The sequence below is a fragment of the Ammospiza caudacuta genome, chromosome 2, assembly GCF_027887145.1.
Source record: "Ammospiza caudacuta isolate bAmmCau1 chromosome 2, bAmmCau1.pri, whole genome shotgun sequence".
Classification (NCBI taxonomy): Eukaryota; Metazoa; Chordata; class Aves; order Passeriformes; family Passerellidae; genus Ammospiza; species Ammospiza caudacuta.
In genome coordinates this window covers 81,304,722-81,321,152 of record NC_080594.1, presented here as the reverse complement: position 1 = coordinate 81,321,152, position 16,431 = coordinate 81,304,722, and the positions used below count along the sequence as shown (strand labels likewise).

The window sequence follows — 16,431 nt, the reverse complement described above, 5'->3', positions numbered from 1 at the left end:
TGCCTTTATCTACACACTCCATCACTTAAAGCTAACGGCTCAGGGCTGGTCTATATATCATAACACCAAATTTATGCTAGGGGAGATGAAATTTTGCTGCTTAACAGGACCTGCTCCTGTAGTCCTGAGCTCCATGTTATGGAGTGCCAGGGGTCTGTGTGTTGTTTTGGTAATTCTTGTTCTTTAGGGTCTACATCTTACACTTTTCCGGCAGCTTGGACTCACTGGCCCCTCCAGTAGCCTGGCCAGACTGTCAGCTGCTTTCACACCTGTCTTCCAATACTCTCATCCTATTTTACAGCAATTCCATTTTGGTATTTGCAAGTGATGACACAGACATCCGTATTCAAGCCATGAGTGTTCTGCTCACACTGCAGCTCCATGGGCCACTGCAGCTGCTGGCACCTGGGCCTCCATGTGCCCTGGGAATAGAGTCCCTCACCCATGAAGACAGTTTCAAATGGAGTTGGAAAAGGCAGGTCCAAGGCCCTCTTTGCTTGTGTTAGAGATAGTCCTGTTACTCCAGAGGCAGTAATCCCCTCTTGGTCTCTCAGGTCATCTGGGGAGAGCCTTCCCCATGGATTTGTGATACTGCATGTCCTCCAGCCAATGGAACTGAGGGTCTCCTGTAACAGCCACAGGAGCTGTTGGCTCCCTGCCATCCTCTGAGGACTTAAGGGAATTTTATACCAGCTTTATTTTTGGCAGACTAACACTAGGCAGCTTTTCCTAGTCCTGAGTCAAAGCTCTGCATAAACCACATTAACCCCAGAGGTGGGCTTTAGTCCACAGCCCAGGGAGTGTAACAGCTGCTCTGACTGTATAGGAGGGAGAGGACTGGAAGATGAGCAAAACAGGACTTGTGCTTTTCAGAGAGTAGCTGTGTGTTTACATAAATGACAGAATCATTAAGGTTGGAAAAGACCTGCAAGATCATCAAGTCCAACCTTAGATCTAACACCACCCTGCCCACTGAACCATACTGTGAAGTGCCACATTGAACCATTTTTGAATGCTTCCAGGGATGGTGACTCCACCTCCCTGGTGGCAGGCCACCCATTCTAATGCTTAACCACTCTTTCAGTGAGGGAATTTCTCCTCACATCCAATCTCAACCTCCTCTGGCCCAACCTGAGGTTGTTTCCTCTCATCCTTTGCCTGGGAGAACAGATTGATGCCCAGCTGGTTACATACTCTCCTTTCAGGCAGTTGTAGAGAGGGACCAGGTCTCCCCTGAGCCTCCTTTTCTCCAGGCTGAACACCTCAGGCCCTTCAGCTGTTCCTCACAGGATTTGTTCTCCAGACCCTTCCCCAGTTCCACTGCCCTTCTCTGGACTTGCTCCATCACTTCAATGTGATGTGGGACCGCTTCTTGTAATGTGGGACCCAGAACTGAGCACACTTGGGCTGTGGCCTCCCCAGTGCTGATGCAGGAGGGCAATCACTGCTTTGGTCCTGCTGGCCATGCTACTGCTGAATCAATAAGCAACGAGCCAGGATGCCACTGGTCCTCTTGGCCACCTGGGCTCACTGCTGGCTCATGTTCAGCTGGCTGTTGACCAGCAAGCACCCCGAGGTCCTTTTGTGCTGGCAACTTTTCCAGCTACTTGTCCCCAGCCTGTAGCACTACAGGTGCTTGTGACCCAAGGGTAGGACCAGGCACTTGGTCTTTTTGAACCTCATACCACTGGCCACTGCCCATGGATCCCTGCTATCCAGACCCCTCTGCAGAGCCTTCCTACCCTACAGCAGATCAAGACTCCCATCTGGCTTGGTGTCCTCTGCAAACTGACTGAGGGAGAATTTGATCCACTTGTCCAGATCATCAATAAAGATATTAAACAGACTGTTCCCTGTAAACTGGAGGTGACTCCCTCCACTACCACTACTGACAGTTGCAAAGAGTTCACCTGTCCAAGCTGTGGTCTCCCAGCTTTTCCAGCAGAATTCTGTGGGAGACAGTGACAGAGGCTGTCACTATGATATTTTCTGAAAAATCCCTTCGCCAGGATTTCTTCTCCTGGGAAGCTGGGAAGCTTCAGCTTCTCCCAGTTTTGCTGCTTTGGAATGTGATTTGGAAATTGTTTATCCAGCATGTGAATTGTTTTAATTTAATGACCAATCGTGGTCCAGCTGTGTCGAGGCTCTGAGGAGTCACAGGTTTTTCTTTATCATTCTGATGGATGCTTTCTCTTTCTTTAGTATAGTTTTAGTATAGCATTCTTTTAATATAATATCATAAAATATTATGATATTATATTATCATAAATCAGCCTTCTAAGAACATGGAGTCAAATTCTCATCTCTCACCTCATCCTGGGGACCCTCACAAACACCACAAGAGGCTTTACTGAATTCTAGGTAGACAACACCCCCAGCCTTTCCCTCATCCACTGGGTGAATCACCTTGTCATAGAAGGAAAGCAGGTTGGTCAAGCTGGACCTGCCTTTCCTAAACTTCTGCTGACTGGGCCTGATCCCCTGCACGTGCTATGTGATCACACTCAAGATAATCTGTTCCATAACCTTCCTTAAGCACTGAGGTCAGGCTGACAGGCTGCTGGAATCCTCCTTCCGACTTTTCTTGCAGATGGGTGCCAAACTGGCTAGCCAGCAACTACTTCCTAATTATTGCAGATGCTAATCAGACAGGTTTGCTTTTGCTGGCAGATGCACTGGGATGAAAGAGCTGGTTTTCCTTTCAATGCCAAAATGGTCATAAGACCTCCTGAACACTCATAAGGAGAACATCTGCAGGAGAACAGATGCAGGAAAGCATCTCTGTCTCTGTAACTCTATTGCTGTGTTTTGGGGGTGAGGAGAGTTAACATTCAAAACTGTGGAAGATGCATAACTAAATAAAATAATGAATAAAAATTATCCAAGGGCTAAGCACGAAATATTGAGGCACTGTGACATCACCGATTCTCAACCTGCTCTTGCAATCCCTCATTTGACCTGCTGCTGCTCTAAGTGGCAAATAAAACTCTCATGAGATTAAGATGAAATTTCAGCTGTCTGCTCATGTGAAATTGTTTTTATCCTCCTCCTGTGAGATTCAGAGGACTGCAATGTATCTTCCTGTCTGAACTTCTTTCCATCTTGGCCCATAAAGGGCTTTTTAAAAAAATTTTAGTCCTTTCCCAGTTGGGAAAAAAAATATTTTATTTAAGCCTCGCAAACTTAAAATCAATCAATCAATCAATCAATGCTCCCAGAGCCATACCATCCTTCCTTGGTAGTGAAAATTGGAAATGTTTTCTACTTAGGTAGGAGTTCTATTTCCTAAAGGTCTTATTGTACAAAGAAATATTTCAAGTAAAGGTTAATTCAATTTTTTCAGCTCCTTCAGGCTGGTACTTCAGTTCAACAGATTGCCTGAGGCCAGTTCTGTAACCACCTAAGTGAATTCATTATATTGAAGGCATTTTTACTGAAATCTGATCCCAAACATGGGAGGGTAGGAGTAGAACACTGCTACATAAGTGTACTCAAGTTAGAGCTGTGGATGTCCCAAGGTGGTAGGGCCTGGCTGAGCGCTGAAACTGGAGGGGGAGATTTTGTTTAAGAAACTGAGCATGGAAATTGGGAAGGGTGGGAAGAGAACCTCCATATTCTCCACATCTTCACTTTCTGTCTTGCAGGGAGCAGGAATATGAGACTAATGGTCATTATTCTCTGTTGTAGCAAAGCAAGGTGTTACTGCCATTGATCATCTCCTCCCTCTGTTTTGGACCAGGCTATGGTCACTCACCAACACATTCCTCATTGAGTTATGGAAACCCAGGCTGGGGTTTAGCATCTTTTGGTTGACTGGTTTTCGTTTTTAGGTGTTTATTTCATGCATTCATTGCAAGTGTGACTCGTGATTTCCCCACTACAGCCTCAGAGCAGATGGCAGCTCCAGCACCCACAGCACACAAGTGATGAACTCAGCTCCCTCCCTGACTTGCTGCCACCCCTGTGCAGGGGGCAGACCCAGGATGCTGTTCTGTGCCAGCTGTTTCCAGCTCAGGCAGCTTGGCAGAACCAGGACGAATTAGAGAAGCCCAGAGCCATTTCCCATCTGCCTTGAGGCAGCTTGTTTAACAGGAAAGATTTATTTGCTTTTTCCAGCTCGGGCTTTTTGCAGTGAAACGCCAGTCTGTGAGTACAGACTCTAGGTAACATTGCTAGATATAAAATACACGACACTTCCCTACCTTTATTTAACCTTTCATTGTTTGCCAATTCTAAGGCCCCCTGCTCAGGCGAAGCTTCCCAAAGTGTAGCCCGGGGTTCCTCGCCAGAAACTCAATTTCCACCAGCAGGTGGCAGAAAAATACTCTACAGCGGCAGGGAAGGGGACGGAGAGGCACACCCAGAACAACCCCCTACTTAATCACTCCTCACTCGCAGGTATCACAAGCTTCAGATTACCCTATGAAAATACCTAGATCACTATTGTATCATATGAGACACATAGATCAGTACTGCTTTTGAAGACCACAGGGCTGCTGTATGTTAAGAAAAATAAAAATATTTGGATGGATATTACCAAGAGAGAGTCTCTGGCAGCATTGGTGGAAATTGCCTCTCTTATAAACTTTAAAAAACTTATTAAAATTGCCAAAATACCACGTAGTATTATAAAAAAGAGGCTTTGATGTTGAAGAATAGTAAAGAATAAGAATAAAGCTGATTGTGCTGCAGCACCCAACACTCTTACCCCAAAAGTTGATAAAATCACTGGCTACAGCTTCATGTTGTGCTTGATGCAATTTAACTGCAGGACTCAAACTCAAGGCATGAAACTCTGCCCTAAGAAATCAAGACACAAGAAAGTTTAGACACAAGAAAGTTTTGTAACTGAGCAAAATGTCAGTCAGACAAAGCAATATTGCCTTCTGTGGGCACAGCAGACTAATCCCCAGAAAAAAACAGCCCCAGAAAAAACAGCACCATGTTAAACAGCAGAATGTGTAGACACTTCAGCATTAAGTGGATACAAATTTGGGCTGAATTGGGCTGCATTTGGTTCTGACAGAGTGAGTATGCACTGATTTCAGAATCCTGCCTCCTGGATGGCTTCCCAGATTGTTAATCTGTTGTACAACTACTTAACCCACCCCTGTTGTTAACAAAAATCCATAATCACTGCATTTGATAGGGGCCCCAGCTCTCCAAGATGGTTCTTGGTGAGGCCATGCCAGCTAGACACTGTCCATTAAGGGAGTTTGTTGGAAAGGCAGCTCATTCCTGCATGACATTCAGTTTTAGACATCTCCTAAGCCCTGCACTTTTCATCCTGGCATTTGTCAAGTGTGTAGAGATGCAGGTTTTAGAGCTATCCTTCAAACTTTAGAGTTAAACTTGGCCATGCTAAGAAAAGAGCTTTGGGTATAATCCTTCAGAGGACAACAAGGAACATCCATAGCTTGTGGGGCTATAGCTGCTGCTGCTGTAAGGGTTGAGAGAATTGTGATTAGCCCCTGGGTGGACCCTCAGGAAACTGGGCTTGGGGAGGTTGTCAAAGCAGATGGAAATTGCAGTGAATTGTGACTTGGATGGGAGAGCTCTGGGAGGCAGGACTGCTCAGAGGAGATTTACATTACCCAAGCATCACATATTTGAAATAATTTGGGACTTTAAATAATTTTGGGCATTTGAGATACTCAGTGGCAAAGGTTTGGGATGGAAGGAGTTAGGAAAGTCACTGGATGACAGCTCCTCAGGCACTTCTAACCAGATCTCCAGACTGGGCCAAGGACCTGTGTGCAAGGATTGTTGGGGCTGCTCCTTCCTGCTCTGTCCTCTACTTTGTCCACCCCATGGAAAGCAGAGAAAACTTCAGCTTAGGATCTCTGTAAGGGAGAGGTGTTGTTTCCAGATCAGATTAAGTCAACATGAAATGATGCCAGTGTTGAAGAAAGATGTGGTTGTTGGAAAGGACAGTCTTTGAGCAGTTAAACACCCTAATGATGCTGCACACTCATCTTCACATGGACTTCTTGGGAAGCCTGGAATATAATCTTGAAGCTGAACTGAAATGCTTTAAATATAATCTCTGAAGAAGTTGGTTGAACACTCAAGTCATTAAATATAAACCCTTCATGTGTATAAAAATCACAGGGATGCATCTTTTGAAAGTGCTTCTGTGGTTAACAGAACATAAAAGCTAAGTTATCTTGTGTTTCTGCTGGAAGAATCATGTGAAGACACATGGTAAAACCTTGAACTATAGTGAGGCACAGTTTAGAAATTTTTATTTTACTTTCATAAGTACAAGTAACTGCAAGCATAGGGCCATATTAAATTCTTTGAGAAAACTGCTCATGGAAATAAGTCAGTGACAATAGTGTCAACCAATATGAATGTAAAAAGAAGGATATGCCATGGGCCGAGAAGCCTTTGTACAACCTACAAATATCAAAAATCATGAGTTCCAGTGAAACTGACGAGAATCTTTGCACTGATATCAGTGGACAGAACCACATCACCTTAGATAGATAGATAGATAGATAGATAGATAGATAGATAGATAGATAGATAGATAATGGTCTACAATACCTGATCCACAGTACCTGTGAGTTGGTACTGAAGAGTTTCTCTTTCTCAAGGGAATGGTAGGGAAAGTCATGAATCGCACCTTGAAGAGTTTGAGATGAAGGTGCACTTTGGGGCAGGATATATTCCAGGTCCAAGATGCAGAATGAGCAGAACTGAGAGTAAATATCTGACAAAATTGCAGTATTCAGATAAGAAACTAGAACCTCATCCAGGAAGAACACACTGTCAAGGTGAGTTCTGCACACTGAGTGTAGCAGAAATGTGCATTTTACCCAAGTAAGTCTGTAGGCAAAATGTCTAGAAGAGTCATCTCTGTATTTCTTCATGATGGTAATTCTTGGTAGTGGTTTCAAGGGCTTATATGTGTTTTTCTCACTTAAGCTTCAACAGAAAAAGATGCAGATTTGTGGCCTTCTGCAGCTGTGATGCTGAGGCAAATCCTTCTGCTGTCAGGAGACAGTGGGATGGGCAGACTGTGCAGCTTTGCTACTACACTGAAGTGTAAAGAGAAGACTACCATAGCTCACTTTGTAAATTTGCTTCTGTGCAGGAAAGAATAGTAGTGCTGATGTGGAACAGCAAGATCTGCTCTTGTTTGCAATAAAAGCATCAGGTACCCACTGCCTCCCCTGGCAGAAGAGATATACTCAGTCCAAAATCCCCAGGAAGCCTGCTCTCAGGAAAAAGATAGGAAGAAAACTGAGCTGGCAGCTGCAGATGTCAAGGGAGCGCAAGGCTCTGGGATCTTGCAAAAGGTCTAGGGCAAGTGGGAGGTTGCAGCTGCTTTTGTGAATGAGAGGAGGTCTGCAGGAGGAGGTGGAAGATGGCTGGATCATGTCAGAGCATTGTGGGCACAACAAGAACTTGCTGGGTAATTACTTTTAGAAGGCTAAATGGAAAGGGAATGATGGGCAGGGTAGGAAGGTACACGCTCAGGAGCTGCATTTTTGTGGGGCACAGTTACAAGCTGTAGCTGTCTCCCACACGTACCTAGGGGGGACGATGGCAGGTAGAAGTGCTAGAAGATAGCTCATGGCCTAATAAAACCTTCCCAAAATAACAAGCTCACTTTTTTTGAGGATATCTGACTTCTGGCTTTTCCTTTTTGGGTGTTAAATTTTGGGCCATGAAGGCTGCAGGCTGAGGGTGTCTGCCTAGCGAAAAGGTTTATTGTCCACAAAGTCATTCCTCCACTGTTACCTTCTGTACATTCTCTGTGAAGACTGACTGCTATGAATACACAGCTCTGGGCTTAAACCACAGGCAGGAGCACTCATTCCTGCAAGCTGAGAAGGTGGCTTTTGTGGTATGACAGGGCTGGAGCCACCATCCCACTCCATAGAGGACATCCTGGATGGAGTTTCACCTCCTAGCTCATCTGAGCTAACTGTGGGCTAGCAGAGCATGGCAGGTGCTGGCCTCCCTCCCTCTACATGGTGTTCCTGCTGTGTGACACCCAGAGACTGCTGCCACAGGACACTAATCCAGCAGGATGTGGATGCATTTCCCATGGGATCAGTGAACTGATCCAAATCACCAAGCGGGCATGTGATTGCTAATGCAAGGACTGGAGCCAGGGCTGGGAGAAAGGAAGAGTGGGATCAGCACTTTGGCAGCAGACTGCAGTTAAGTTGGATTAAACACAGCACAAAGCTGTACTCTGAAAAACTCATCACATCATGATGATTTTCATTTGGTAACTGCACCCCAGAGTGACAACTGGTACTTGCAGGAATCAATATGTTTATTTATTCAACAGATGAATACAATACACTTCTGTCAACACAAGATTTTACAGGTAACAGCTGGTATATAATGAAATTAATGAAGAGTAAAAAATGAGATAATCCTTGAATTAAAATAGTGAAGTAGTGCAGTCAGTTTTAAGACTGCTACTTATCAGTTATCAATGAGATACAGTGCAACTTCTTCTACTGGGACAACTGCAGCCTGCAAGCAAACATCTCAGGTTTGTGATGCCATGGACTAAGGCATGTGTCTCAGGATGCTTACAGGGTCACAGAATCACAGAATAGTTTGGGCTGGAAGGGACCCTTAAAGGTCACCTAGTCCAACCCCCCAGCTGGGGACAGGAACATCATCTAATAGTCCAGGATGCTCAGAGCCCAGTCCAATCAGACCTTTAATGTTTGCAGGGATGTGGCATCCATCTGCCACCTCTCTGGGCAACCTGTTCCAGTGTTTTATCACCCTCCTTGTAAAAACTTCTTCCTTCTATCTAATCTAAATTGACTCTATTTTAGTTTAGAACCATTAAAGGTCACCCTTAATGGATCCATTTAGTCCAGAGAGTTTGCTAGTCTGCTGTCTACATTAACCTGAGATAAGAACTGATGTCTCCATTATAAAATGTGAAATGTGAGAAGAAGATGGAGAAGGCATGTTTTCTTCCATTTGCATATGTTTGGTTTGTGTGACAAGGGGCTAAGAGAAAGGCTTATAAAAGCAAGATATAGTGCAATGATGCTCTTCAGGGGCAGAGGCATGGGACAGTAAAATCAATCTCATGTTTCTTAATAGGCTCTAGGTCTCCATCTAATTTTAATTGTCTGCCTGGAATACTAAAATACTTTCAGGCACTTATATTCTGCTCATTATTAATAAACAGTATATAACACTCAAGATGTTCTTCCATTTCCTGCCTCATTCTGGCTTACCCATTATGATTCTCAGTACTACAAGAAAGTGAATTTTCTTCTATTATGAATCTCAAAAACCTGCCATTTTCTATGAATGATTTTAATAACATCACTGCAGGAAGGGAAATATATACAAAATGGCATGTTTTATACAAACATAGGAAAAAAAGGCTTTTTTGGGGGGAACATAATAACCAAATTTTTCCTCTTCAGCATTCATAAGACCTAAAGTAGAATGCCATTATTTGAACTTCCAGCTCTACTTCTGCAATTGACAAAACCATTTTCTGACAAATGGCTTGTTGAACCAGAACGTAAATACACAGCCAAATCTAGCTGTGGAAGGCAAGCTGTGTGCTTTTGAAACTACACAAGCTTCCTCTGCTGGAAGAAATACACAGCTGCAGGGCTACCCATGGCATCTTGGGAGGAAGAAAGGCTCCATCACAAACTTTGTAGAAGGGACACCCTTTCCAACAGAAATTGAAAGCTGAAATTTTAAAATTTTGGTGGAAACAGAGAAAACCCCTATGTTTCGTAGCTATATCATTGCTGCCTAGTTTGGAAGTACACTGGAAACTAATCTTGTGGAGCATACACAATCAAAAGCAGGGAAAACATCAGTCCTGGACAACATAAGGATATTTTTTGTTATTTACAGGGAAATGTGCTTTTTATCACATTTTTAAAAAAATAAAATTGCATCTTACCCTTGTCTGGTTCCTTGGCTCATTCCTGGGAGACTAAGTTGCTGTTTGAGCAGATCTCCCAGAAAGGAAAGCTGAAAGGACTGGACATTGATCTGAAAAGAGAAGCATTGTCAGGATGACTCAGTGTGCAGAAATGAGCATTATTATACCTTTGGGGTTTCATTCACTGATTTCGATATTTCATGTTTATAAAGTTTTCCCAGGAAGCTGCTTTTCTGTAGGGCCACATTGAGGACATTCACAGCACTCATATTCTGACATTCTTCTACTCTGCTGAAGGAGCACGTTTTCCATGCTGAACCCCCATCTGCTGGCATGTCAATCAGCAGTCACTCACTCTGAGATTTTTCTTCAACTCCTTGGGCTTTGTTTTAGTTTCTCCCTCATGATGATTGGCAATATGAGACTGTCAATTTCTTTAGTCTATTTCCTAACTCATTAATGGATATGCTGAGCAAGATGGGTCCCATATTGGTTGAGGCAGCCTACTGTTAACATCCCCCACTGTGAAAGGTTTTTGTCTTTTTCTTTCCTCTCTATCTTCAGTTAGAGACCCTTGTGAGGACCTCCCCTCTTGCCCCAGGAACACTTAAATTCTTAAAGGTCATTTGTGAAGAGTCTTGTTAAAGCTGCTGTGCATTGTGTGATACAGGCAAGAGTAACACTTTTATTATTATAAATTTAAAACGAGCTGGGTTCCTGGTACACCTTTCATCTTAGAAAACACCAATGACCTTACATTGTTTATGTGAGAAGTTTCAGTCTTTGTCACTAAGGAAAACATTTTTTCTTCACAGGTATTTATAACCAGAAGTTCACAGTCACAGTCTTCACAATGATGCAATTATATTTTCTTTTGGAACTCTTATCTTACTGTTAGAGACTGAAATATTATTATTTATGGCTTAAACATAACCAGCAAGGCAGAAAATCTGTGCATATGCAAAGTATCATGTTAAATTGGAAGAAAACCAGTTATTGAGAATTTGATACATAAAATAAATTGAATCTTTGAATGCTTGGAACTTCTGTCTTCAAAAAGATACATCAGGGAACTGTCTTAATGATATGAAGAGTTTATTTTTGAAGTCAGTCATTGTGTTGGGATGGTTGGCTAGCATAACATTCTATTTAAGAAAGATTTCTGCAAGACTAGCCTTTCTTTGGACTATAATGCACAAAATCTTTTTTTTTTCTCAGAAAAGATTTTAAAAACCCACAAAAGGTTGAGAAAAGGACAGGAAAATTTGAAAGGCTTGTGTTGTTTAGTCTGTGAGGTGGAGTTGAAATTTAGACAGAAAGACTAGCATTCACAAAATGAACAGCAAACACACTAACTCATTATTTTAAAATTACATTCAAAACTATTATTTAAAAATTTCTACATGTTCTGAGAGAAATTGCAAGTGTATCAGAACATGAGATACAGCACAAAATTTAGAAGCTGGCAAGATATTAGACCTTCTAATAAATTGTTCTGACTTCATTAGAACTCAACTTGGACTGGTATCTGGTTTGTGACTGAAGAGTTTTGAATCTGCTCCTTTGTTTTCCTGCATTTGACAAGTAAATCTGCCCACAGAGTTTATTCCACGGCCCAAAAAATAATTTTTCAGGCACAGAATCTTGTTGAACATATAATGCAGAACTTTAAAATCTTGTGATGAAATACACGATAATACATAAACAACAGAAAGACCTCATGATGGCCCCAGGCCAGGAGGTTACATGGTGGAAGTCACTTCAGAGCAACAAGGGAACTTTTCTGTCCTTATGTGCCTAGAGCTACAGAATCTACAACCTAGACATAGAAATGGAATTAAGATAAACCGGAATCACCTCTACCAAGTCAAGTGTATATTCCTTGTGAAAATTAATTGTCTCAATTATTTTCATGGACAGAAAATAACAGTTGTATACCTTTCATAATACAAAAGAGAAGACTTGTGTACCTTTTTTATTTTGACTCCACACTGAATGTGCAACTGCAGAAACAGTAAAGCAGCTGATAAAATCTGTATTGTAATGCATATATAGAAAAAATATATAGAAATATAATATATAGGAAAAAAAACCACCCCAAAATAAAACTGCATAAACAATAGTAAAACTGGCATTTTCTCAATGAGGATTTTTAACATTATGTATTGTAGCAAAAGCTCAGTGATATTCATGAGACAAAAGAAGAGGTTCACTTGTAGCCCACTGACTTTCTTCCTAGCAAGCCAGAAAAAATTACTGCAAACAGTGGAGCAACCATGGAGATATTAAATTTTTTTTTAAAATAAGAGCATTGCAAAAATGCTTTGGAAAACAACCTAAATAGAGAGTTTTGATACTGATTCTCATGACTGTTATTTGATTTTTGATTTGAAAGAAAAGACTTTACATTTCTTTGAAAATTACATACCAGTAAACAGTAGAAACTTGTTCATATTTCCTAAAGCCAAACTCCACAGAATCTCAACTCCATCCCAGCATTAAGGAAATTTTAAACTCCTTCATGAATAATTGAAAAAATAATTTCAAGATTTCAGTTTTCAGTTTCTAGCCATCATCTTTTCCTGTTTCACTGTACTCAAGGGCTGGTATATTTAGTTTATTTTCTCAAGTAAAACACCAATATGCATGTGTGTGGGCACACTTATTTGTCTGCATAAGGCTGTTGGCTAATTTTATTTGAATAATACTTTGACGTAGACATCTTAGGAACGTTTATGTATCTCCAAGTTTCAGGAAAACCAGATTGTGTAGCATTAACTCATCCCACATAAGACAACAAAGAAAATCATAACTATAGGAAAAACTTCAATGGAAGCTCCAACCACTTTCCAATAAGACTATTTTCAAATGTTTCCTGCAGTTAAGAGATTTGTACTAACTCTAGTGAATTATCTAATAAAAAGCAACTTATGTTGCAGTGGATGCTCGCATTATTTTAAAAAATCACTTGAAAAGACAGCGAGCCTCGCTGTCCTACGGATCCCAGCCCCACCGGCTGACAGGTTACAAAAACTTTAACACTCCTGAAACTCCCTAGCCTTTTGTGCCGGGGCGGAAAATGGAGAGACTGAGCTGCTAAATTCCAGTTGAAACAAAGAACAGAACATTGTCGAGTTCTCAAAGGATTTGCAAGCACGCAGAACTTCTGCGTGGGAGAGACCTCAGTGCTGACCCACTCTGCTCCCGCTTAGGAACTACAGGAGAAGCACGACTGGCATTTTGGGCTGGGGCTTCTGCAGCTTCTGACAGGGAGCCGAGCGCTTCCTGGCACCGCAGCCCTCGGCGGAGCGCCGTTGTCGCGGTGCGTTCCCCGAGCCCCGGGCGAGGGGCCCCGGCCCCGGCGTGTGGGGCGGCGGCCGCGCCCATGGCGGCGGGCGGGCAGGTACCGCACACGGCAGGAGGGGCCGCCGCTGCCGCTCCGCCCCCTCCTCCTTCGCCTCCTCCTCCCGCCTCAGGTTTGTCATCGTGTCGCCGGCACGGCCCGGAGGAGGAGGAGGAAGAAGAGGAGGAGGAGGGGGGATGAGGAAGCCGCTGCCGCCTTTGCATCCGTGACGGGGGCCTGGAGAGCCCGGGCTTGGGACGGCCCCTTTCCCACCGCCGGCGCACAGGCGCTGCTCGCCCGGGGGAAGGGCCAGGAGGAGGAGGAGGAGGAGGACGGCGGTGCTGTGTGTGAGAGAGCGTGGAGATGAGCTCAGCTCTGTGCCCTGGAGCCGCCTGAGGAGACCCGGCTGCCTCCCAGCCTCCCTCGCCGCCGCCGCCATGGCTCACTCCCCCGTGCAGGCGGGGCTGCCGGGGATGCAGGTGAGCAGCTGCCCCAAGGGCAGGCACGGACACGCTCCTGGGGCCGGGCTGCCTGTAAACGGGGGGATTCCCGGGGCTGGGGGGAGAAAGCGCCTCTTGGCCCTGGCTCGGCCGCGGGGGCTGGGGCCAGAGGAGCGGGATGGAGACGAAACGTGCTGTCAGCGCTTGGCGTGGCGCCGGGCGAGGTCCCTCCGCCCGTGGATCGCTGCCTGCCGCTGCTCCCTCCATCCGTCCTCGGCAGCCGCTCTGTCGCTGCGGGCGTGCGGAGCGGAGCCGGTGGCCCCCTCCCCCGGCCGGCAGTTCTGCTGCTCGGTGTTTTAATTCCTGAAGGCAGCCGCGGCTCAGTGCGCGATTTTCGGCCCCGTTAGTTTGAGCTGCGTAGGGCAAGCATTCATACAGCCAGTCCGTACAAGCGGGGCCTGGAAATGTTGACCTTCAGCGCATGCTGCAGTGCCCATGTCTGTGGTGCTGCTGTGAGCTGAGTGCTCGAGAATCGTGTTTGTCTCCCGTGTTTGATCCCGAGAGTTGGTCAGCTGCTGTTGTTGTACGGTGGAATTTGTTTGTTCTGTGTCTAAACTATATATTTGAAAAAACTAATGCTGGCTGAGCTGGCTCAGTCTGAGCCTCTACCCCCACCTCGTTTTTCTTGGTTTAAATGGAAACTGCTGCTAGGAAAACGTTAAGGTCATTGGTATCTGTGTGTTGTTATTCTAATATTCCCCACATCTGATTAGAAACTTTCTTGCCCTTACCTCCAAAGGAACAACTTATAAATGACATGTAAGAGTGTCTCTCAAATTTGTCTCCTGAATTGAGTGTTTGTGCATCATTTGCTTTAAGTATTGATTTACCATGGTTTGTTTTATTGTGAGTCAAGATTCTAAGTCATGAATCTCTTTGCATTCCAAAATTTGAATTGAAAATGTTACATGCCTAGGCAAAGCATGAATTATGTGCTCATACATAGTACTGGATGCCCCATAGCCTACGTAGGCCCACTCTCTGAGCTAATTAATTTATTGCTGGGTAGGTCCTGCTGTTGGGAGTTCAAGTTCACCTTCCAAATATGAGCAGTTTGCTGATTGACAGAGAAATGAGGGTTTCTTAATTGACTATGGATATTGTTTGGGCTTTTTATTTTATTCCTTTGGGACATACTAGAACTAAGACAACTACCTACTTTGAGACAGAGCCTATAACATTTCAGCATTTAAAAATCAGATTTGTAGCTGCTTGGAAGTGAAAGAATGAAGATTATTCCATCAGTATGAGTGTACTGATGTTGTATGTCACTTTATGATCTGAGGACCTGTGCTTTTTATTGACTTGATTTATTATTTGGTTTGTAGTACTGTTAGCTGTACTAAATGCGTGGATCTTCAGAGTTCTTATTAGTTCATGTCATTTGGGACTTTGCTTCAAATAGTTTTATTCAAAGTGGTGTCATTTTTCTCATGAATTTAATTCTATTACTTTGAGAGTTGCTCAAGTGTGAACTTTCATAGTCTGAAAAAAACAAACCCAAAACACCAGAGATCTCCCAATAGGTAGAGGCATGAAGTCTGTGAGCAATGTGAATGCTGCTCACTCATTTCCTGTGCCCAGTTCATGTCTGTATCCTTTTCCAGTCTATCAGAATATATAGCAGTTTTATAGTGGCCTGTTTTCAGTACACAATTCTCTTTGATTTTACTTCCAAATAAATGTTCAAAGAGTAAAGTACTTACAATATGTGACATCTGCTTCGATAAGAAAAAGATTTGGGACTTTGTGTAGAAGAGAGAAAATGAGCTTAGTTCTCTGGGCTATAATTAAATTGCCTAAATCACGGGACTATCCTTTTTCTGTGGTGTGATCCCTCCTCCCCACCTACCAGCTTCTGCCACAAACGGTGGAAGCAGTGTCAGTGACAAGTTGTGCAGCTTTCTTTGCTGTACTCACACAAGACAGCACCCATTGTGCTTGTGTGAGCAGGGTGACTTCTTGACCCCAAAAAATCACTTGGAGGGACATCACTTTATTAATGCTGTTTGGTCTGAGCATGGTAGTGTCAGTAGAGCAGAGGAATGAAGGATTAATGTATTTCTCCCTAAACAAGATGTCTGATCAATGTTTGAAGAGTGATGCATAAAAATGAGTGGGTAGAGAGTGAGCCAAAGGAATGAAAAACTGTGGAGGAAATGTAGGATGGTGCTGGAAGGTTGTCAAAACCTGAGATTTGCTGTCTGCTGTACAGTGGGCATGTTGTAACCTGAATAAAAACAGAGTTGGGTTTTGACCTAAATTTCTGTGCGTGCACTTTAAGTTCGGACTGGAAGTTTTTGCTGTTGCTGTTTTAAGGGCTCTGTACAGATGTGAGTTTGGGTATGCAGGGTGAAGCTGCACCATGACTAAACTGAGGATGTGTTGTCTTGCTTCTTCATGCCTTATGGAAGCGGCCTGGGCAGAGTGTGTGTTTGCCTGTAAATGTGTGAGATTCCCGCAAGACTGGCTCCAGTACGCATGTATACGACCTTGATTTTCAGACTGGCCTGCATTTCAAGGCTGTGGTAAGCTTCTGGAGCTTCTTTAAGGAAGCTGTATTTTAAATCAAGTACTGTGTTTATAAATTTATGGTAATAAATTCCTGTGGTGCTTTTAAAATTCCATCATCTTGAAGACAAGCCTCTCCTGTGTGATGATAAACTCCTTTTTTTATCTTCCTCCTT

The 16,431-nt window shown here is 43.6% G+C and overlaps 1 protein-coding gene across 1 annotated transcript in view; it reads left to right on the top strand.

Annotated features, from left to right (window-relative positions):
• The first annotated feature begins 13,438 nt into the window (after nt 1-13,438).
• STK24 (serine/threonine kinase 24) overlaps nt 13,439-16,431 on the top strand; it is a 53,485-nt gene continuing 50,492 nt past the window's right edge. Inside the window, exon 1 of the mRNA XM_058824827.1 lies at nt 13,439-13,723. Coding sequence (XP_058680810.1) covers nt 13,682-13,723 — 42 coding nt within the window. The 5' untranslated portion in view covers nt 13,439-13,681. The remainder of the gene's footprint in view (nt 13,724-16,431) is intronic.